The sequence below is a fragment of the Polychytrium aggregatum genome (genome assembly GCF_025602895.1).
Source record: "Polychytrium aggregatum strain JEL109 chromosome Unknown BJ171scaffold_19, whole genome shotgun sequence".
Classification (NCBI taxonomy): domain Eukaryota; kingdom Fungi; phylum Chytridiomycota; class Chytridiomycetes; order Polychytriales; genus Polychytrium; species Polychytrium aggregatum.
In genome coordinates, this window is record NW_026516221.1 from 109,290 (window position 1) to 130,432 (window position 21,143).

The 21,143-nt window shown below is 58.6% G+C and overlaps 8 protein-coding genes across 8 annotated transcripts; 4 read left to right on the top strand and 4 right to left on the bottom strand.

Moving 5' to 3' along the window:
- Positions 1 to 97: 97 nt before the first annotated feature.
- Positions 98 to 1,770, top strand: BJ171DRAFT_505517 (uncharacterized protein). The gene is made up of 4 exons (XM_053111029.1): positions 98 to 529; positions 669 to 927; positions 1,103 to 1,183; positions 1,470 to 1,770. The coding sequence occupies exons 1-4, from the start codon at positions 233 to 235 to the stop codon at positions 1,652 to 1,654; spliced, it is 822 nt and encodes a 273-aa protein (XP_052966413.1). The 5' UTR covers positions 98 to 232; the 3' UTR covers positions 1,655 to 1,770.
- Positions 1,771 to 2,486, bottom strand: BJ171DRAFT_505519 (ACT domain-containing protein). The gene has a single exon (XM_053111030.1). It carries the CDS (start codon positions 2,448 to 2,450, stop codon positions 1,911 to 1,913), a length of 540 nt encoding a protein of 179 aa, XP_052966414.1. The 5' UTR covers positions 2,451 to 2,486; the 3' UTR covers positions 1,771 to 1,910.
- Positions 2,487 to 2,545: 59 nt separating this feature from the next.
- On the bottom strand, positions 2,546 to 5,258 carry BJ171DRAFT_505520 (zinc transporter 7). Its single transcript, XM_053111031.1, has 7 exons — positions 5,135 to 5,258; positions 4,488 to 4,993; positions 4,064 to 4,227; positions 3,646 to 3,804; positions 3,407 to 3,484; positions 3,071 to 3,219; positions 2,546 to 2,886 (listed from the first exon to the last, which is right to left on the bottom strand). Exons 2-7 carry the CDS (start codon positions 4,799 to 4,801, stop codon positions 2,677 to 2,679), a joined length of 1,074 nt encoding a protein of 357 aa, XP_052966415.1. The 5' UTR covers positions 4,802 to 4,993; positions 5,135 to 5,258; the 3' UTR covers positions 2,546 to 2,676.
- Positions 5,259 to 6,383: 1,125 nt separating this feature from the next.
- On the bottom strand, positions 6,384 to 8,340 carry BJ171DRAFT_474969 (uncharacterized protein; the record flags this gene model as incomplete). Its single annotated transcript, XM_053108767.1, has 4 exons — positions 6,384 to 6,565; positions 6,688 to 6,930; positions 7,138 to 7,772; positions 7,973 to 8,340. The coding sequence occupies 4 exons, from the start codon at positions 8,338 to 8,340 to the stop codon at positions 6,384 to 6,386; spliced, it is 1,428 nt and encodes a 475-aa protein (XP_052966416.1).
- Positions 8,341 to 10,722: 2,382 nt separating this feature from the next.
- On the bottom strand, positions 10,723 to 12,226 carry BJ171DRAFT_505524 (ribosomal protein L35A). Its single transcript, XM_053111032.1, has 3 exons — positions 12,126 to 12,226; positions 11,035 to 11,317; positions 10,723 to 10,839 (listed from the first exon to the last, which is right to left on the bottom strand). The coding sequence occupies exons 1-3, from the start codon at positions 12,146 to 12,148 to the stop codon at positions 10,816 to 10,818; spliced, it is 330 nt and encodes a 109-aa protein (XP_052966417.1). The 5' UTR covers positions 12,149 to 12,226; the 3' UTR covers positions 10,723 to 10,815.
- A 358-nt stretch (positions 12,227 to 12,584) lies between these two features.
- BJ171DRAFT_505526 (uncharacterized protein) lies at positions 12,585 to 14,000 on the top strand. Its single transcript, XM_053111033.1, is given in 2 exon segments — positions 12,585 to 13,899; positions 13,911 to 14,000. 1 exon segment carries the CDS (start codon positions 12,703 to 12,705, stop codon positions 13,576 to 13,578), a length of 876 nt encoding a protein of 291 aa, XP_052966418.1. The 5' UTR covers positions 12,585 to 12,702; the 3' UTR covers positions 13,579 to 13,899; positions 13,911 to 14,000.
- Positions 14,001 to 14,586: 586 nt separating this feature from the next.
- BJ171DRAFT_619463 (plasma-membrane choline transporter-domain-containing protein) lies at positions 14,587 to 17,303 on the top strand (the record flags this gene model as incomplete). The annotated part of the gene is made up of 5 exons (XM_053115400.1): positions 14,587 to 14,759; positions 15,081 to 15,898; positions 16,033 to 16,943; positions 17,106 to 17,114; positions 17,244 to 17,303. The coding sequence occupies 5 exons, from the start codon at positions 14,587 to 14,589 to the stop codon at positions 17,301 to 17,303; spliced, it is 1,971 nt and encodes a 656-aa protein (XP_052966419.1).
- A 979-nt stretch (positions 17,304 to 18,282) lies between these two features.
- Positions 18,283 to 20,920, top strand: BJ171DRAFT_581920 (plasma-membrane choline transporter-domain-containing protein; the record flags this gene model as incomplete). Its single annotated transcript, XM_053114130.1, has 4 exons — positions 18,283 to 18,449; positions 18,880 to 19,703; positions 19,842 to 20,761; positions 20,885 to 20,920. The coding sequence occupies 4 exons, from the start codon at positions 18,283 to 18,285 to the stop codon at positions 20,918 to 20,920; spliced, it is 1,947 nt and encodes a 648-aa protein (XP_052966420.1).
- Positions 20,921 to 21,143: the final 223 nt, after the last annotated feature.

Below are 21,143 nucleotides of genomic sequence, written 5' to 3' on the forward strand. Positions count from 1 at the left end.
CGCGGTGCTGTATGAACTCGGCGTGCACAGCCACCGGCCCTGCCCTTGGCCAAACACCGCCCCCGCTGTTCCCTCGCCTGTCTCGGCCTCTTGGTCTGCATCTGTTCCCTCCGCCGCCGGCCTTGGTCTCTGGACGATCCCAGCGCCTATCCCCAGTCTCGGCTGCCGAGCTCCTCCTCCCAAAGGACGTCCCGGTGCCCCATCTTCTGTCCATCCCGACTCCCTCGTTGACATGAGCAGCTCCAGCGGCCACCAGTCCTTCTTCGACGTCGTGCGAAACGTCGTCAAGACCTCCAACCCGCAGCTCTACAGAAAACTCTCAAAGTCCGACGAGCCACGGACCTCGACGGCTCTCGAGTTCACCTCGGGCTACGACACCCGAAACTACGATGAGAGTCACTCGCGGGACCGCAAACGCATGTCCATCATCCAGTCGGTCCTGCTGGTTGTGATACTGGCTATCACGCTTGTTGCCACCTTCCTGCCCCATTGGTTCATCTACGCCGGCACCATCCAGTCCCCGGATACGGTAAGCCCTGCCAAAGAGGACCGGCCTGCTCGACCTGCTCGGCCAGCTTGGCTTGGACTCGCATCTCTCGACCGCCGGGACCATGGTTTTGGTGTGCTCGCCATTAACTCGTTGATCGATCGTCCGGTCCCATCGGCAGAGCAACCAACCGCGGCCGTTCCAGGAAAACGTCGGGCTGTACCAGACTTGCTACTACAACTACCTCCAGGAAAATGCATGGGAGTGCTCGCCCTTCCTCTCGTTCAGCTGGAAGCTCTGCAACGACTACGGTCCCACCGCCAACGACACGGATCCCAACGTTGCGTTTTTGAAGGCCAGCGCCGAGGCCTCGTGCAAGGGGCTCAAGGCCACCGGCGGTCTGGCCATCACCAGCGCTTCCCTGGCCCTGCTCGCTCTGAGTAAGCATGAAAGCGTGATGCTATTGCTTTTGGACTTGTGAGGAAGGAGTGTGGAACGACGTCCTCCTCTCCTCACCGCCCCGCCCACGCATCTTCAGAGGTTGTGATGGGCAACCAGTTGCTGCGCTGACCTTCGCTCTCGGATCTACTCTTTGGATCTGCTCTTTGGATGCAGCCGGGACCATTTACAACATCATCGGCAAGTCCCGGATCCGTTTGGTCTACAGCCTCTCGTTTTGGCTCGCCAACTTGTCATGTAAGCGCCCGTGGTATCGAGCAGCAGCGCCCAATTGGATGCGCATCCACTCGCCGCTGACCATCGGCAGCCTCATGTCTTTCACGACAAAGTCGCCCGGTGTACTCACTACCGCTTTTCGTTGCTATCGATGGAAACACCGATACCATCGCCTAATGTGTGTTCACTTCAAAATCGTTCAACATAACCCGATGTCGCCCCTCCATGCTCCTCGTGCCCGACAACGTCTTCAACTCCCCCCCCCAAAAAAAAACAATTAACTCAATTACCCGCGACGCTGGCCCAGTTTTGTGTCAGCTCACGGCCTTCTTCGTTGGATACAAGGCCAACTGGGATCTCCAGTACGACGGCGGATTCACAGGCACGGTGGCATCGCTCGGGGCATCCTTCTTCATGTGGCTTGTCAACATGATGCTGAGCTTTTTCCTGCTCATGTTCATGGGCTTTGTCTGGCCACGGCTCGATGCCTAGGCCAGGAAGCATCTGTCGAGTCCCATTCGGACGGCTTCTGTCGTCCGCCTTCCTCCTCCCCCTGATCATGAGGATGGCCACTGTCGTAATATACACTTCATCAATTCCAGCAATCACTCTCGGATGGATCTTCAGGCATACAGGCGCTTTGTGCGCACAGAGTCTATTTCGTCGACTTTGCCACCGGCCAGAATGCTGAAAAAGCCGACGCTTAGTACCACTGCCGAGGACAGAACCCTTGCTTGTCTCTGGCTGCTCAGGGCTGGATGGAGCAACCCATGGCCTCCAGCGCAGCCCTTGCATCGTCCAGACGATCCTGCTTGACGAGAATATAGTCGGTGTCAAACGTTGACACCGCAAAGATCGAAACCCCAGCCTGCGCCAGCACGGCCGAGATCTGCGAGAGCACCCCGACGAGGGCAAAGTCCAGCGGGCCCTGGATCTTGAACGCTCGCCAATCGGACTCGGCTCGAGGGTCCGGCAGCTCGGGTTGAGCCTGGTCATTAGACGCAGCGGCGGCAGTTGTCACCGGGACCGCTGTTGGAGGAGCTGCAGGGCGGTGGCGCATCAGAGCCAGGTGGTCGTCCAGGAGTTTGCTGGGGCATACGATCGAGATCTCGTCGTGCGTTCGCGTTAGGGAGCAAAAGACCTGTCGCTCGCACGATGCACGGAAGAGGCCCGCAGCAAAGTCGAGGATTGGGTCTGGCTTGCGGGCGACGGCCGAATCGGCGGTCGGGCTTGGGAATCGGTAGACGCTCAGGTGGTCTTGGAGCAGCTCCAGGGTGAACGACGGCATGATGGGAGCGGGGATGGAGGTGGCGAGATGAATGGCGAAAGAGCGGCGCTGAAAACGGGGTGGCGGGGTGCGATATGAGGCGAATACCCAGACAAGCACAAACCATGGAAGATGGGATAGCAGATGATGGGATCATGAGCCGCAGCGACCACGACTCGCCGATCGAGTGTCGCTGTCCAACCACGACATATATATTACCTCTGCGCACTTGTTCAATCGGTGGGCTCTATGAGTACGTGCCCACGACATCCTGCTCCACCTGGACAACCATATCCCGCACGCCCAGCTCGTAAAACAGCTGAATCACAGCAACCCGAATGTGCTGGCAGTTGGCTCGCTCGTGCGCCTGGATCTTGATGGAGCCCACAAACCCGTTGGTGCACATTTCCCAGATGTGCGGCTGGCTGAAGCCAACAACGCCCTCGATCGAGGTGATCTGCATTGCATCACAGAGGTGCACGAGGTGCGGCCGTCCCGACGGGAGTGCGCAGTGAGTATAACGCTCGATGTCGGTCCGAGCTCAAAGGCCAGGACTGCGATGACAATGACGATCGAAGGCAATGCACAAACCCTGATCCCGCGCAGACCGCATTCGTCCATCCTCGGCTGGTTGCTCTTACCTTGCGATAGACATCGCCGAGCTTGTGGTCAAGATCCAGAGGGATCCTCTGCAGCAGGACGAGGGTCGACTGTCGGAGCAGCGGCCAGATGCTGATGATCGTCAGGACAGAGATGATGATAGAGCACAGGGGGTCGGACCACTTCCAGTCTTTGACGACGCATCGAGGTCGTCCGGGGGGGGGAAGCAATGGAGGGGAGAAGGGATGACAGGGTCTAGTTAGCTAAAGGACGGATCTCAGCACACCCACTGAACGTCAACGGACGAGCCAGTGCGCCGATCGACCCGCCAATCGAAGCTCTGATAAGCTCGGCTCAGCCCGCATCGACAGACTCACCATAGTACTGGATCAGGAGGCAGGAAATGATCACTCCAACCGAGCCGAGCGTATCCGAGAGGATGTGCAAAAACATGCCTGATGGAGCAATTGAGAAAACGACGATCGATGGTCAGTCCCTCTATGTCACCCAATCAAAGCGACGCGCCAGGGAGCCAGAGCATCAGAGAGTGAAGCGGTTGTCTGTCTCGCATCCCATCGACCGATCCAGATCCAAAATCCCGCTCTGGTATCCTCACCGTGCATGAGCGGGTTGTGAGTGTTGGCAGACTCGTGGTGTCCGCCGTGGTCGTGGCTGTGCCCATGAGAATGGCCGTGCGAGTGTCCGTGCGAATGGCCATGGGAGTGGCCGTGGTCGTGGCTGTGATCGTGGCCGTGATCGAAGCAAAAGATACCCACTGGGTGTGGCCGAGGAGCAGATGGTGATTAGTCTGCTGGAGCGCGATTTCGATGTCGCCAAAGGACGCACCAGGCGATCGCGCAGATCGACCGGAGGGAGGATGTTTCCTTCCTCGTCGATAAGCAGCACCAGCGCCACTTCTGAGCACCACGACGGCAGCATCAAGACAACAAGCCGGACCCAGCATTCCGTCGTCTAGCTCCTCCGCGTCTCCTCCCCTTGCTAATTCTGCCCCCCCTTCTCAAACCGTTGCTTACCAAGATTGACGAGCAGACCCAGAATCGATACCAATAGAAGCTGGTCGGTCTTGATGTTCTCAGGCTCCATGAGCCGCTCGACTGCCTCCCAGATGATTGAAATGCTCGCAAAGAGCAGAACAAGGGCGTTGGCAAAGCCCGTCAGCGTTTCAACTCGACCAAAGCTGCACGCCAAGGTGCAAGTTGGAAGAGGGAGGGAGCAGTCCGTACGTGTAGAGGGATTGAAGAAGCCCGATACAAACAGGTGCACATCGACAGTGTCAGTAGAGCCGAGGGCAGAACAGACATATTCTGCTCGTGGTGCTTGGCACTGAAGTCGAAGCGCTCATGCGACGGGATGAGATGGGAGGGAAGGCACACAATGGACAGAGTTCACCGCAAATGACCACGTCTTGGCCTCGCCGACGGCTTCGGCAATACTCACCCATAGGTATACTTGTCGTCTGCGCCCCACTTGGCGATCACGCTCGCCACAAGCGAGAGGATGATGGCGGTGGAGTCGAAGAGCATGTGCACGGCGTCGGAAATGAGCCCCAGCGAGTTGGTGTAGACGCCATAAAAGGCCTCGACAAAGGTGAAGCTCACATTCAGGAGCAGGAACCAAAACACCTTGCGGGTCGCAGGGTTCTGGTAGATGGACTGGACATATCGGATACAAATCCGCACCAGGCTCTGGGGCCTATACTTGGAGTTGTAGCCGACCGAGGACTTGTACAGCGGCAGGGACATAGAGGGCATGGGCACGATGGGCGATGTGTTGAGGTCGAGATTGAGATAGGGTGGGGGTTGAGATTTGATAGGGCGGCCTTTGAAGCCGGGGAGTGGATACGGAGCCGAGCTGAGGCTGTGGTGATGGCGAGTCCAGATCGAGCTTGGTCCCGATACCGTTTCAATGCCACGAATTTGGTACTTTGATGGGCTTCAGGACACCTGAAGTCAGTATGAACCGGAGGCGGCCGCGAGGAGGAATCGAGCGTGAGTGCAAGTAAATGGCCGCGGGACGGTGTGATCAGGATGTTGCGAATGGACTCGAAAGCTGTGGTGGTTGCATCAGAAGTCGGATGGACGAACCAGTCGCCGGGATAGCACAGAAGGTTGATGCTTCGAAGAGGCGGGGGACGATGCTGCAGACGGCCGGCCGGAACGGTCCACGGAGCGGCGAGGCGATGGGTGCAGGCCAAAGTCGAGGGAGATCCAAAGGCAGGAGGAAAGGGAACGGAAACGACGACGACGAGAGGACGACCAAGCAATCCGGAGTGTGTGTGTGTGGCTGGGTCTGGACACACACACACGCACAGAAGGTGTGGCCGTGCAGGCAACGGCGCGTGCGCTGTACACCCTGGGCTTGTTCGGGCGAGACGACAAGAGGCAAGAGGCAAGAGGCAAGAGGCAAGTGGCAAGAGGCAAGAGGCAAGAGGCAAGAGGCAAGAGCATCGTGCGAAACCTAGATGCAGGGCGGTGTGCAACAGGGTTGGGACATGTCTGGCGAGGGCCAGTGATGCAGACGCGGATGCGGTAGGAGTGGGAGTAGACTGGGCAGCCAAGCAAGACAACCGCCCAAGACACTGCGATCCGACTGTTGGACAGCCTCTCGGATACCGAGCGATGCTAGCAGTCACGGTGCTGGTTATTGTGGAGAAAAAGGGCATGTATTTCGGGTACGGTCGCATTTTCTTTCGTATGATAGATAAATAAATTATGCAATAAATTAGAGAGAGGGAGAAGGATAAGGACCATGGGGAAGGAAGAGGAGGAGCAAGCCACCAGGCAGACCTTGGACCTGTGACTGCAAGCCAAAAGGAAGGGGGGGGCTAAGAGAGGGGACGACACATAGGGCTGTCGACATGGGTGACGCCTGTGCCAACCGATCGAAAGCGGAGAGGAGAGCTGAACGACGCGAAGGATCAAGGACGGGGGAGTGAGTAGGTTGGGAGGGGCTTTGGACAAATCGGAGGCGAGCAAAGGATAAGTCAAGCAGGAGGGTATTTGACCAAAACGAAACCAATAGCGCCAATGGTAACTGAAGGGACAGCCGCAATGACGGAGACACGGGCAGGGGAAGGGCACAGACGGACGTCTAGGCTGCACGGGGAGAGAATGGGGGGGGGTGATGTGCGAACAGCTCTAAGGGAAGTGAGAAAGGGCGGGGGAGATTCAGAAACAATATGGAGCGAATATCGCAGGCAGGGAGAAGGTCGAGAGATAGAAGAAGCAAGAGCAGCACGATCCAATGAGGCAAGCGCAGGGGATGGATGAAACGGGCTCGGTTCAACTTGTCAGCAGTGTCCAGACATGCCATGACGTGGGAAATGGCAGGGGACTACAGCAGGAACTTGATGGAGTCGCGGCGTCGAAGAAGAGCCTCGAGGGATTCTCTCTTGCCGGAGCGCGACGAAGGCGAGACTCTGGATGTGGCCTTGCGCTTGAGCTTGCGGATGCCCCGGATGGTGGTGTTGATCTGGTCAAGCAGCTTTTGGCGGGTGATTTGGAGATGCACGAGCGCTGCAGCGCGGGGAGAGAGCGAGAGGCGAGAGACGAGTCAGCCAAGGCACGGGCAATGGAGACAAGACCAAGATCCAAGTCGACAGGACAGCCACCAGGTCGACAGGACAGCCGCCAGGCACACCACCGCAAAGCCGCCGCCCCGGCACCGGCAACGGGCACCAAGGCGCACGCGCGCTGGTCGGCCGCGGCACAGCGCACATGGCGCGGGGCCACCCCGCGGCTATTTCCGGTGCGCGGGCGGCGCGCGTCGGCACCGGGCACCGCACAGCAGCGGCTGCGCACACAGCGGCTGCAGCCGCGCAAGCCGCGCGACGGCGTGGTGTAACGGAAGCACGGATCGCCCCTGCCTCCGCAAACACCGCCTGCCGCCGTCGCCAGCGCCCAGTGCCACAGGCCAAATGAAAAAAAGCCGCAGGTCCATCCCCATCCCAAGGACCACTACCCACTCCAATCCTCCCCCTCCCAATCGCCCTGCAAATCGCCCCCCCCCTGCAGGCCGGCCTCGTCCTGAGGACAGCCCCTCCCAATCACGCCGGACTCGCCGCCAGTGCACCCGAGATCGGCCTTACCTCCGGTGCGCTTGGTCCAGGACGCGGATGTCTTGCAGGGCTCACCCAGGCAGCCAGAGGCAAGCCTCTGTCCGGGAGTTCCTTGGCCCATATAGACCTTGGGCACCGCACGCTCGATGTTGCCGAGCATACTGCGGGTTTTTTTGGCAACAACGACGACGGTGCTGGCCTCGAGCGAGGATTTGAGGACCTCGCTGTCGTCGCCACCAATGTCGCCATCGTCGCCGCCGTCGTCGTCCTCGCCGTCGTTGTCCGAGTCTTGGCTCGGGGTCGGCGACGGCGGATTCCAGATTCGACGGTTCAGAAGGGGTTTCGGCGGCGCGGGTGACGGAGCCGCATCGGGCACGTCTCTTGGGCGCGGCGAGAGAGATGGTTTCGGACGGGAGCAGACAGCCGCCAAGGCGGACTCGCTGCAGCAGAGGAACAGACGCGGATGATCGGGAGGGTGAGCGTCAATGGATCGAGACGGACGAGCGGCTCTCCGGGCAAGGTGTGGTGAGACAAGCAGAGGGCAGAACCGGGCGTTGGCAGCCAGAGCACCGCCCGGTGTGGAGGGAGCGGACCCACATGCGCAGAGAAGGGGAGGGGGCACAAGACGGGTGTGGATCGGAAGGCAGCGAGCAGCCAGGCCAATGCTGTTTGGATCAGCAGAGGTGCAGCAGCGGTGCAGCAGCGAGGCTGGAGAAGCATATGGTTGACTTGCAGGTCAAATTGTCGAGGGGAGGGGGCAATGGGGAGGGCGGGCAGAGACTCGAAAGTTTGCCAGGCAAGATCGATGCAATCAAAAAGAAGCGAGGCAGCACCGAGGCAGCGTCATACGACCACACCCACTTACGTTGGCGGACGGTCGACTTCCATGCAGTCGCTCTCGCAGCCCGGCGAGGCGCTATCGAGGGACTGCGGCTGCGACTGCTCGCAGACTGGCAGCAATGGGCTGCTCAGGCCAGAGACACCCTCAGGCTCGCTTGGCGTGGGTCGGTCTGGGTGTGCCGGCAAGCCTTTGGCTCTCGACACGGGCTCGGGAGGGTGCGTCTGAGACAGGCTCATCAGCACCAGAGCCAGGTCCATCTCGATGTTGGAGACCGAGCGGCTACGCGGAGACGCAAAGGGCGATGGCGATGGAGGGTACGAAGAAAAGTCTGGGGGGTGGACGGGAACGAGCCGCAACAGCCGCGGCCAAGGTGTGCACCAAGATACGGACATGGAAAAAGCGGGGGGCCAGCACAAAGGCGGAGGAGGCAGAACCGAGATTGGGTCAGCAGAAAGTACGGAAGCGAAGCCAAGGAGCGGCAGATGCCTACAGAGACCGCGACGAGTACTGCTATGGATACGATCCAGCCGCGGGAGGGAGAGTGGAAGGCTCGCGAGGGGTATGGATGGGCCCGATGTGCGAGCTCAAGCTGTTGGTCGCCAGCGGAGCTGCTGAGACACTTGCACCAACAAGCCAGGCATCCCCGGAGAGCCAGAGTACTGGGTAGTGGGTGTGCAGAGACGATGGAGTGCAGAGACGATGGAGTGCAGTGACGATGGAGTGCAGTGACGATGGAGAGTGCAGTGCAGAAGGGAGGGTGGTTCCGAGCCCGAATGGAGACAAAAGCAGGGCGCTAATCTGGACAGTAGTTACCATCGAAGCTTAGATTGGGCTGCGAGAGGGCCCGTGACAAGATGGCCGACATGTTGGAGAGGAAGAACCGATGACGGAGACAGTTTCGAGAGTGGGCAGCGGGGCGAAAGAGGGAGGAGAGTCGGAGTCCAGTTTGGCAAGAAACGGGACAGTTTGCAGGACCGAGGGCAACGACAGACAGACGAAGGGCGTGTGGGTCGTGGAGAGGGGAGGGCGATTGAGTAGGATCGAGGGAGGGAAGAGAGACGATCGATGCGGTCGATGCGGTCGAGGGCAATGGCGAAGAGAGGAAGAAAGGGAACGGGAGGGAATGGGAGTCGGAAGAGAAAGCGTCGGGTTGTGACGGGGGGGGCGAGAACGAGATTTGAAGGTGAGGGGCAGAATGCGGCAGCAAAGGGAGGACAGGGAGGGGAATACTGCCTGTGTCACCGGGCTGAGATACAACGTTTTTGTTGGCCGCGATTGAGCGGGGGGGGGCTTCGAACCAAGATTCCAGTGCGGGTGTTGTTGGCGCTGCGTCGTGGGCATCGACGGCGGCTGGACAGCGACTCGACAGCGCGGGGATGCAGCAAACGGTGCAGACGGCTTAATGTCAAGTGCAGATGGCTTAATGTCAAGTGCAGATGGCTTCATATCAAGTGCAGCGGCCATCACGGTATGCATCCAATGCATGCACCCATCGCTGCGATCGGCACCGCACCCGCTGCGCCGTGCCGCTTGCTGCTGCTGCTGCTGCTGCTCCCCAGCGTTGCCACCAGAGCCCGATGGCCGTCCGGGCACACCGGTGGCAAAGCCGTTGTTGCCTCTCGCCAGGCCACGTTCGCCGTCGCTGGCAGCGGGAATCGATCCTGCGGGGGGGGGCTCACATGTCCACCGCAGCCAGGACGCAGCCAGGCAGATCCTTCGGTCTCCAGCGCCGGGTCTGTCGATACAACGCGCAGATTGTGCGGGGCAAGGGCAGTGCGTGTCGCCTGCGTTGCCGACACCGGCCCATGCCAGAGCAGCTCGCTCCAAGGCAAGCGGACCCAGCCATATGCAGGCCAAGTCTTCTCCATCCAGCCCATCGCAAGCCCGTCCAGATCGCATGTTTGCTCGGTGCACCTGAGCCCGGCCTGGTCCTCGAGACAACCCGCCCCATGCGCGCTCGCCATGCAGAGCGGTGTCACCAAGACTCACACCTCCGTCAAAACAGCCGATCGCAGGCGGCACACGCCGGAGAGGCCAGTGCTGCAATCCAACTTGTTAGCCCGGCCCGATGCTCAATTTGCCCGATCATCCAACACGCCCGAGCGCCCAACTCGCTCGAGCACCCAACTTGCATTCAAACACTCCTCTGCAGGAGTTTCCAGAACGTCATACGAGGCGCGCACCAGCCCGCCCTTTGGTCCAGAGCCACAGTTTGTCTTGACAGTCTCTGTCTCTCGCGTGCTGCTGCCGGCTGCCTGTGTCGGCCTTGTGGCGTCTGGCTTGCCCATTGGCCGGCGTGTGGTGCCCTCACAAGGCCAGGGCTCACAGCACGCGCAGCAACCCCGCTTCTGTTTCCAGGGAAATGCACCCATCGCACCATCCATCGCACCATCCATCGCACCCGCCGCATGTTCGATCGAGTCGATGCCGGATTGTCTCGCAGATTGACCCTGTGTCAGACTGCCTGGTCTTGGAGCCAGCGTCATCAAGACACTGACACCAAGATCGCAGGATTGGTCCCCTGCTGCCACGGCGGATCCAAGACATTGTGTGTCATACTGCCAGACGAGATTCCCGCGCGAGATCAGCAGATGTGCGGTCGCTGCCAGGGCATGTCAGGCGCCGTCCACATTGCCCGCCCCTGTTGATGCCATCGCCAATCTCCGCCTCATCCCGTCGCAGCGATTACCATTACGCCTCGGGATCACAGATCAGGCAGGCAGGCAGGCGCCGAGTGATCCACCCCTGCCGCTTCGGAAAGGGAGACCGAGAATCAGGGCTGCTTCTCTTATGGCATTCATCGTCTTTATTGGAGTCCTCCATAATTACATTACACAACCACAGCTAACATACACACGGTGGTATATTTAGATGCGGGAAGGGTAAAGCATCTAGTTGTTTGAGGAGAGCAGCAGATGTGTGAGGTCACAGATCAGATTCGCCCCGGGTCTTCACATTACATGCCCCGAGCGGGCCCAGATCGATGGATACAGAACACGCTGGGATTGCACCCCTATCCGCGCCTGCCCTCATCGCTGTCGTCGTTGCACATTCCCATCCAGTCCCAAGTCCAGCCGCAAACTTACCACACGGACGCTGGCGCCGAAAGCCTTGGGAGGGAGGTTGTTGCGGAACTTGGCACGAACGACACCAGAGGTTCCGTGGGAGCGGGTGACACGGCCCCAGATAACACGGATCTTGGATCCATCAATGGCGCGCTTGGCACGGTAGACGTAAGCGACACGCTTGCCGAGGTAGAACTCGGTGTCGTTGGTGTTGTTGACACCCTCGATCTGGAGCAGGGAGGTGCTCTCGGTCGAGTTGCGCTTTCCACGGGTGTGGCCAAGGACACGTCCCTTAGCGTAGAGGCTGTGGAAATGTCGGCAAAAGAAGGGAAAAGAAAAACACAGCGAGATCGGATCAGTGTCTTGCGCTCGACAGACCAATGGGGAGAACAGAGCCATCATCGATCGGAAGACGCTGGCTTCCAGACGGATGGGGATGCATGAGCGACGGATGGAATCGGAGGATGCTGTTGGTCGGTAGCATCCAAGGGTCCGCCTCCTTCCTGCACATTGGTCGGGTCGAACCGGTGTTGTGTCGGCGTCTGATAGTGACTATATCGCTGCAAGTGCCCTGATGCTCGATCGCCACGCCATCGATTGCGCTGCAGCAGCGCCAAAGCGCTGGGTGCGGTCCAAGTCCAACAGTTGGCTTCGCTGCAGAGCAGAGCCAACACAGACCGCATGGACATTGCCAGCGTCCGCACTGCTGGACTATCGATGTGTCAACGGCTCGTTCCGGCGATCCCAGAGCACGACGCAGCATGCCACACTGATCCATATTCTGCTCGATTTGCTGGGCTCCGGAATTGCCGCCAGCCCAACGGTTTGATGGCTCAGGCGAGGCGAGCTTGGCCGAGTCCGTGTGGGTGCATTGGTGTCCAAGAGAGCATCCGTGCCTCGAGATCGTAGCAACGTGTCGTACTCTGCGAGCTGGGTCGGGTCGTTCTGTCCATCGTTGCTTCTCGAGGGCGTTCATCCAGTCGGTCCGGCCAGCAAAAGCCCATCCAGCCATCCATCCAGTCATCCATCCAGCCATCCATCCATCCGTCCATCCATCCATCCATCCATCCGTCCATCCATCCCAACACACCGAGAGAGGAGACGATATTAACCGGTGAGGTCTGACGGCAGCCATTTGTGAAGAGTTCGACCCTAATAAGACTTAGAGAAATTCGAAGTGGAGGAAAGGAGGTCTCAACATTCCCGCCTGCCCTCAACACACATAGAGCGGCGGCGGCCAACAAAGCCACTCTGGTGCTTATGTCAGCGAGCACGAGACCGGCAGCGAGACCGGCAGCGAGAGCACAGAGAGCGAGGACACACACACACACACACACACACACACAGTACTTCCCTTCCAACATCCACGAACAAATATCGACTTCCACCGACACATGTATCAGCACCACCGACACATGTATCAGCATACATCAATACCCACCGGCACCCACCGGCATCCATCGGCACGGGCACCGCATGGCATTCGCACTGCGTCAGGCGCAATATCCACAGTGTCCGATCCTCGCGCCTTCCGCTTTTGGGCAGCAACCCCTTGCCTCTGGCTGCTGTCTCGCCGGCCCGCGATCCATCTCCATCTCCATCTGCATCTCCATCCGCATCGACGCTGGGACTCGCAGCCCATCCTGATCAAGCTCTCGTCTTTTCCTCTTTGTCAACCCTCCCGTCGCCATGGCTGCTCGAGACACCCTCCAGGCCCTCGCATTCCAGCGCAGCTCCGTCGCCGACATCAGCCTGCTGCCCTCGATCCCCGACCAAGCCATCGCCACATACGACCCGCTTGAAGTCTTGGCCTCGGCCCAGGCCCTGCTCAAGTCCGGCTCGGGCCTCTCCGAGGCCGAGCGGCTCAACCTGCACGAGCAGATCTGCATCGCCGCCCTCGATTCGGGCAATCTGGCCCTTGCCGAGACCCACCGAGACATCATCTTCAGGAAATTCGACCCAAAGACCTCCATTCGCGCGCAAAAGCTCTCTGCCTACATCTACGAGTCTACCGGCAACTTTGAGCAGGCCCTCAAGACCTACGAGGCCATCCTGGAGGCCGACGAGACCTATGTCGCCGCACACAAGCGTATCGCTGCCCTGGCCAAGGCTCAGAATCAGAACCAAAACGCCATCAAGAGCCTGATTCAGTACCTCGACACCTTCTCGGCCGACGTCGAGGCCTGGGTCGAGCTGGCGGCGCTCTACACCGTCGAGGGCATGTTCCAGCAGGCCGGGTTTTGCTACGAGGAGCTGATCGTTCTCCGCCCCGACAACATCATGTTCCATCTGCGATATGCCGATGTGCTCTACACCCTGCAGCGATACGACGTCTCGCTCAAGTACTACTGTGCGGCCCTGGAGCTGTGCCGAGACACCGTACGTGCCCTCTATGGCATCCGCCTAGCCAGCGATCAGATCCTGGCCTCGAACAAGTCGCCCGAGCCCAAGATCCGCGCGCTCAACCAGCTTGCCAAGGAACGCCTGGCAGCCCTGTATCAGGACCGAGCCAAATCGACTCCCAAGGTGGTGTCTGTTGTCAAGTCATGGCTGGCGCAGGAATAGCCTAGGGTTTCGAGGGCAGACCCACGGGGCTCTTGCAGCAGCCCGAGCCTGATCGAAATCAACGCACATCGTCTGTGTGGTGTCCACCTGTTTCATCTGCATCCCAGATCCTGTCTTTTGTGCTCTGCCATTCTGCATGCTGACTCGGCGAGCGTTTTTTTGAAGCCGAATGTACTCTGGGTGTGGACTTTCAATACGGACTCGGTTGCTCAAAACAGACTCACTCGCTCCATTCCCAGTCACCTCCATGAGATGGCTGTGTGTGATGTGCAATGGCACCATGCCGCAATGGCATAATGGCACAATAACGCATCGATCTGCAATAGTGATGCGATGCTGGTCCTTGCGCTCAACACGCCGTACAGCGTGATGAAGAAAAAATGAGACACATCGTCTCATTCGGACAAACACGGCGTAGTCGGATCATATCACACGCCCGATCAAGTGGGTCAAATCATTTCTCTGTGCGAGCCAGATTCATGGAGTCAGCCTGTCCATAGCTCCAGTTTCTGCGGTCGATATCTCATCGACAGAGTCCACCACAACAGTCAAGGCAGGCCATGCTCGACTCCCCACAACTCATCCGTGTGTGAAGGTGTCCCGTTCCAAGTAGTCCGGGCTGACTACTCGTCCTCTGCCGCCAATCAGCATGGGCTGCTGCTGAATCAAGCAGTTGCGCACATGGATACCAAGTCGATAATCGGTCTGATTGCTCGCCCGCCAGAGACATGATTGTTTGGCCCACTGGCCGGGCCAAGCAATCACGCATATCGACCATGTCCGGGCTGGTCCAATCGCTGAATATTTCCCGAGAGGGGCCGGCGGTATCGCACCATGCCGAGCACAGACCCGGTCGCAGAACTATATATGACGTGATGCCGTTGCGGCTTCGTTGTAGCCCTGGCTCGAACTCGGTCTGACATTCCCACATCTCGCTCGGAGGTTACGTGTCCTTTCCGCGACCATCTCCAGCAGTCATTTTTTCTTTTCTTCTTCTTGGCTCCATCCATGGGTAAAAAAGTCAGTCCCCTCGAGAAGCCCGAGTACGGCGACGAGGTCGGTCCCATCGGCAACCGGCGATGCACCGACATTCCCTTTCTTGTCCTGTTCCTCGTCTTCTGGGCGGCCATGTTCTACGTGGCCTTTATTGCCATCAAGACCGGCAATCCCAGCAAGCTCCTGTAAGCTACTCGACTCGTCGCAATCCCGCATTGTGTCGATGGATTCGCGCTCTCACTGCATCCCTCCATCCCAACGACCTTCAATCGCGCGGCTGTCGGCATGCTCAATGTCCCATATCTCGCTCAATGTCACACTTTTGTTCTCAAGCTGGTCCATGCTCGTCTCTGGCGTTACCTCTCCCCCGCATCATCCTTTCGCATGCCATGGTCCTCTGATTCTTCTCGCGCAGCTACTCACCGTGTTCCCGTTGCATTCCCACGCCGCCTTGCTCCAACACTCCACCATGTCCCGCTCGATCCTCCCCCCTCGCTGCTTCACAGATACCCAACCGACTATCTCGGAAACACCTGTGGCACCAACAACACCGCCGTCAACTCCTCTCTGCTTGACATGTCGCTCAAGCCATACTCGTACTTTCTCAATCCCATCGACCTCACCACGAGCGCCCAGATCTGCATCAGCTCATGCCCGACCACCATGGTCGTCTATGCCTCGTCGACTCCAACAACGGGAACAACTTACTGCAAGTACACCGTCACGTCGGCCACGCTCTCCTCGGCGATTCTGTCTGGAGACTGTGCTCCGTTTGTGTATGCATCTGAGGCCGTGCTCAACCGATGCGTGCCCACGCAACCCATTCCTGCCAGTGCGCTGTCATCCCTCGGGTCCCTCAGCGTCACGACCGGCAACACCACCGTCAGCATCAACTCGCTCCTCAGCGATGGCCAGACCTTTCTCACCCAGGCCGTCAGTGATCTCCAGGTGGCATACCTGTGGCTGATCGGCGGAGCCGTCGCCGCACTCATCATTGCCTTTATCTGGCTGCTGCTGCTGCGCTGGTTTGCGGGCGTCTTTACCTGGCTCATCATCATCGCCACCAACGTGGTCTTTATCGGCGGCGCCATCTGGCTCTACTTTTTCTGGACCCAGACCCGCGACAGCTACAACAGCCTTAGCACCCAGTATCAGACCGACATTCTAAAGTACGAGGTCTACGGCACCATGGCAGCCTTCATCGTCGTCGCCGTTCTTGCCGTCATCCTGCTCCTGGTCACTCTGGTCCTGATCAAGCGAATCCGCATCGCGATCGAAGTCATCAAGGAGACTTCCCATGCCGTCGCAACCATGCCATTTATCTGTAAGTGCGCTGTCCAGCACTTACTCTCTGCAGCCGGGGAGGTCTGTGACATCTGCTCCCGCGAGCACCACAGCAAGGCGGAAGCACACATCCATTAACGCTGCTCCACGCCTGTTTGTGGGGGGGGGAGTCAGTGCTCTATCCATTCGTCATGTGGCTGTGCTCCCTGATCCTGCTGGCATACGGCATCATCATCATGCTGTATCTGGCCTCGCCCAGCGGCGCCGTCTCCATCACCGGTCTGGGCTTCACCCTCAGCAGCTCAAACATGACCACGTACCTGGAGTGGTTTCATCTCTTTGGCTTCCTCTGGGGATGGTACTTTATCTCGGGCTTCCAGACACTGACGATCGCCGGCGCATTTGCGGCATACTACTGGACCCTCGACAAGTCGCACACCCCTCCGCGCAAGCTGCTGGGCTCCATCTATCGGGCCTTCCGCTACCACCTCGGCAGTATTGCTCTGGGATCGATGCTCATCGCTCTCGTCCAGATCCTCCGGATCCTGTTTGCGTATCTCGGCAAGCAGGCCAAGGCCACACAGAACAAGGTGCTCCAGTACATCTTTGCCTGCATCGGATGCTGCCTGGCTCTGGTCAAGAGGATCCTGCAGTTCATCAGCAAGAACGCATACATCCACATTGCCGTCCGCGGCACATCCTTTTGCAGCGCATGCTCTTCGGCCTGTGGATTGATCATCCGCAACGCCCTCCGAGTCGTGGCCGTCACGTTTGTGTCCGAGTTCATCATGCTCCTGAGCACCGTCGTGATCACGGGCTTGACCGGCTTTATTTCGTACATTCTTCTCGGGTGGAAGGGCAGCTACCTGAACCTGCAGATTCCGCTGGTGCCCGTTATCTTCATTGCCATCGAGGCCTTTATCATCTCGCTGGTTTTCATGTCGGTCTATTCTGCTGGCATCAACGCCATCTTCATGTGCTTCCTGGAGGATTCGGAGCGCAACGATGGATCGCCCACGCGGCCGTACTACATGTCCGAGGCCCTGCAGAGGATCACATCATCGCAAAACACCGAGGAAAAGCCGGTAAGCTTCGCACACTCGGTTGCAGAGTCGCCCCCTGTGTGCGTCCGCATATTGCCCACTCGAGCGATGCACTGCAGCAGCACTGTTACCCCCCGTTTCTCACGCCGAACGCCGTTGTTCTCGACTCAACTCTGGCTTGCACTTGGGTTCGGGTGGATCCAGAAGAAGGCGGTATGTATTAAAAGCAGAGGCTCAATGCGATTCCACATATCCGCACCACTGTTGGCACCTGCTACGGCTTCCCGACCTCTCCTCCAACGAAAACTAACGCCGCTGCGCTGATCCCATTCCCAACCACAGACTGGACGCAAGGCGCGCAAGATCCACGATTCCAGAGAGATGGTCGAGGAGGAGTACTAGTGGCGTTCCAATAAAAAACGGGACACCCCGGATTTTGAGTATTGATCAATTTTAGTCATCCAAGACCAACGTCTGCTGGCTATGGCCATTCTGTGATGCGGGATTATGCCCTCATTCATAGCCTGAGAAACGTCGCCTCCATATTTAGTGTGTCCAAGAGCACCATTCGCCGCTGGCACTCCGAGACCAGTGCAACGACCCACGAATGGGCCACAGGAGGCGCCAAGTGGTCGTCAGCAGGATGTGCAGGCGAGTCACTGACCAAGCACCAAGGGAGACCGATATTGTGATTGCCTTTGGGAATGCCTCGTGGAAACAGGGGAAGCGATATATATCCAGCCCATGGAGACTCAGGTTCGCCAATACTTTGAACAATTCATCCACCACCAGAGACGTCAAGGTGTGCTCGGTGAACGATTTCAACACCTCCCAGGTGTGCTCACAGTGCCGGGAACCCAAGTGACCTGAGAAGGCCGAGTACCCTGATACCGATACACCATGGAGCTGTCCAGAGAGTCGAGTGGATGCACCACAGAGAGATTGCCAACCATGGCGGGAAATAATTACACGGCCCGCCCACCGAGACCTGTCCCGTTTCTTTCTGGATTGACTGTAGAGGCTTGGCCACCTTCTCAGTACAGCATCCTCGGAATTCATGCTATTGTCTGTGCACATGCATGGCCGTGATCCGGAAGCTGGCCCGATTCGAGGCCTTTCAACTTTGAGGAGACACACATCCCGCCCATCCCCATTCCAACCTGGCCCGCCATGAGAGAATCATGCGCCGCGGTCGCAACGGGGCAACGATCCAAAGGGCATGAGAGCAGCCCCGCTCCGACGACATGGCTGGGGTCTGCTCGCCTGCTCGCCTTTGTACTGTCCGGCTTCTTTGGCTGTCTCTTGTCCCGCTCGCTCCCTCACTCATTTCAACTCAACCGGTTCCGACGCCTGCGAGCACCAGCCACTTTCCACAAACAGCATGCCAAAGGACTCGAGCAAAGCGCCGGAATACGGCAGCCACTATGGCCCCATCGAAAACCGCAAATGTCGCGACGTTCTGTTTCTGCTGCTCTACCTGATATTCTGGGCGGCGATGCTGTTTGTTGCCAGCATTGGCTTTGAAACCGGGGACCCAAGGAGACTGCTGTGAGTCTACCGGTGGCAAGGCCGTGCCGGCACTGCTGCTGCTGCTGCTGCTGGTGCTGCTACCGTTGCTTGACCTTTGCGCTCGCGTTGTATGCATCTCGGAGTCTCGGCCCGTTGTTGGCCTTCCGTGCTCGCATGCGCATGCTTATCGCCATGGGATAAACGGGGCTCCTATTTTCGCGTATGGGGCTCGGATGATTGCAAGGCATAGTGCTGCTTGAGTTCTAAGCTGCCTCTAGAGGTGCCACCTCACCTCACCTCACCCCCTCCTCGCCCACCAAGCTCCACCCCACCTCGAGCGTGCCGGGGAGCCTGTTTCCCCCCGCGCCATCCAGTTGTTTGCGTGCCCAGTTGTATTCAAAGCATCAGACATCACAACCATGCCACGCTGCTGATCTTTGCTCCCATTCTCCGAAACCCCTGGCGATAGGATTCCCACGGACTATCTGGGCCAGCAGTGCGGCGTCAACAACACCGTGCTCCATTCCAACCTGACGGACTTCACCACCAAGCCCTACGCGTACTTTCTCAATCCCTTCGACCCCTTCAGCTACCCGGCCGTGTGCGTGAGCCAGTGCCCATCGTCGTCGCAGGCCTTCTGGGCATCCACCCCGAGCACCGTCATCTGCCGATACGGATATCCGCAGCCCCAGGACGAAAACCACATCATCGACGCCTACCTGAACCAAAGCTGCGCTGCGTTCTTGTACTCGGGCGGCCCAGTCTTGGGCCGCTGTCTGCCCAACTTTGCGGTGAATGCCTCGGCCATCTCCCAACTCAACCTGCCGAACGTAACCGTCTCCGGGACGACCATCAGCATGAGCAGCCTCTTGGCCAACGGCAAGGATACGCTGAGCCAGGTGATGAGCGACATTGTCAACTCCTGGCCGTGGCTCGTCGGCGGCGTCGTCGTGTCTGTTTTGGTGGCGTTTTTGTGGGTCTGGTTGATGCGATGGCTCGCCGGGATCTTTGTATGGATCTCAATCTTTGTTGCCAACGCCATCTTCATTGGCGGCGCCATCTGGCTGTACTTTTACTGGCAAGGTCGCCTCACCAGCTACAACAGCCTGTCGCCCGCCAATCAGCTTCAGATCCTGGACTGGGAGGTCAAGGGATCAGAGGCGGCCTTTATCGTCGTTGCCGTCATTGCCGGCATCTTGCTGCTGGTTACGCTGGCCCTGTGGAAGCGCATCGATATAGCCGTGGGAATCATCAAAGAGACATCGCATGCAATCCAGCGCATGCCCATGATCGGTAAGTGGATGCTGCCAGCGAGCCAACCGGCTGCAGGGGTTCTCAGGAGCTGGTGTTGTTTCAGCGGAGACACTGGATTTGAGAAGCTACACAGGTTGGATGCCGCAGACTGCTGATTCTCTGCGCCGCTCGCACCAGTCTTCTATCCGCTGGTTATGTGGGTCGTCTGGCTGGTGCTACTCGCCTACTTCATCATCGTCATGCTCTACTTGGCGTCGCCAACCTCGGTGGTTGTCATTACCCAGTTTGGACTCAACCTGCAGAATCCGCAGATGACTACCTATCTCGAGTGGTTTCACCTGTTTGGGTTCTTCTGGACATGGTCGTTCATGGCGGGCTTCCAGATCCTCTCCCTGGCCGGCGCTTTTGCCACATACTATTGGACCCTCGACAAGAAGACCCTCACAAGCATCCCGCTGCTCAAGTCGATTTACCGGACGCTGCGCTACCACATGGGCAGCATTGCCATCGGCTCGTTGCTCATCGCCTTGGTGCAAATTCTCCGCTGCCTTACCTTCTACCTCCAAAAGACCGCCAAGACTGCCCACAACCAGGCGGCGAACTACATCCTGGCCTGCTTGCAGTGCGTCCTGCTGACCATTCAAAAGATCCTCCAGTTCATCAACAAGCGCGCCTACATCCACATTGCCGTCTGGGGCGACTCCTTCTGCAAGGCCGCGGGCAGCGCTATGGGACTGCTGATCCGAAACGCCCTCCGGACCGCAGCGATTGGCTTCGTGACAGAGTTTGTTCTCTTCCTCAGCGCCGCGGCCGTCTCGGTTGGGACCGGGTTCCTGGCCTACGTGGTGCTGAGCTGGCAGTCGGCCAACATCCATGTGAACTTTCTGCTGACCCCCGTCATCTTTATCGGTGTCGAGGCTCTTGTCGTGGCGCTGCTGTTCCTGTCGGTCTACAGCACAGGCATCACCACCATCTTCATGTGCTTCCTGGAGGACGCCGAGCGCAATGACGGCACCCCGGAGCGACCCTACTACATGAGCTCGGAATTGAAGAGGATCACGGGCCATAAAAACAAGGGACCGTCGCAAGACCACACCGTAAGTGCAGGCATTCAGCAAGGCCGTCTGGAGAGATTCTGCGCCGTGCGGACACTTTGCTCCCCCGAAGTATGTCGCTGATAGCCATGCACTCATGAACGTGTGTCGGCCTGCCTCCCCCAGGGCATCATGAAGATGGTCGGCGACAAGAAGATCTAGCGACAGCTCGCTCCTTTGCTTGGCACCTCTGACCATTCAACCGACGGCCCAAGATTGGAATCCTCTACTGCAGCCATGCATTGGAGCCGCCCTTCCGCTTTGCGCTGCTCCATTGGCACAAAACCTGCACATGCTGGTGACTGGGGCTCGATCATTTGTCGCATTTTGAACAGATATATTGTGGAAACGCTGGTGATTGTTCTTCGACAGAGGCATGACAAAA

Coding starts and splice junctions, on each gene's coding strand:
- BJ171DRAFT_505524 (XM_053111032.1), bottom strand. CDS start 12,148: ATGGCTGCCGTCAGACCTCACCG. Junction 11,318..12,125: donor GCTGCCGTCAGACCTCACCG/GTTAATATCGTC, acceptor ACATTTCCACAG/CCTCTACGCTAAGGGACGTG. Junction 10,840..11,034: donor TCGGCGCCAGCGTCCGTGTG/GTAAGTTTGCGG, acceptor TCAAACAACTAG/ATGCTTTACCCTTCCCGCAT.
- BJ171DRAFT_505526 (XM_053111033.1), top strand. CDS start 12,703: ATGGCTGCTCGAGACACCCTCCAGGCCCTCGCATTCCAGCGCAGCTCC.
- BJ171DRAFT_505519 (XM_053111030.1), bottom strand. CDS start 2,450: ATGCCGTCGTTCACCCTGGAGCTGCTCCAAGACCACCTGAGCGTCTAC.
- BJ171DRAFT_505517 (XM_053111029.1), top strand. CDS start 233: ATGAGCAGCTCCAGCGGCCACCAGTCCTTCTTCGACGTCGTGCGAAAC. Junction 928..1,102: donor CCTGGCCCTGCTCGCTCTGA/GTAAGCATGAAA, acceptor CTTTGGATGCAG/CCGGGACCATTTACAACATC. Junction 1,184..1,469: donor TTGGCTCGCCAACTTGTCAT/GTAAGCGCCCGT, acceptor ACGCTGGCCCAG/TTTTGTGTCAGCTCACGGCC.
- BJ171DRAFT_505520 (XM_053111031.1), bottom strand. CDS start 4,801: ATGCCCTCTATGTCCCTGCCGCTGTACAAGTCCTCGGTCGGCTACAAC. Junction 3,805..4,063: donor GGGTCTGCTCGTCAATCTTG/GTAAGCAACGGT, acceptor GGCCACACCCAG/TGGGTATCTTTTGCTTCGAT. Junction 3,485..3,645: donor TCACAACCCGCTCATGCACG/GTGAGGATACCA, acceptor TTGCTCCATCAG/GCATGTTTTTGCACATCCTC.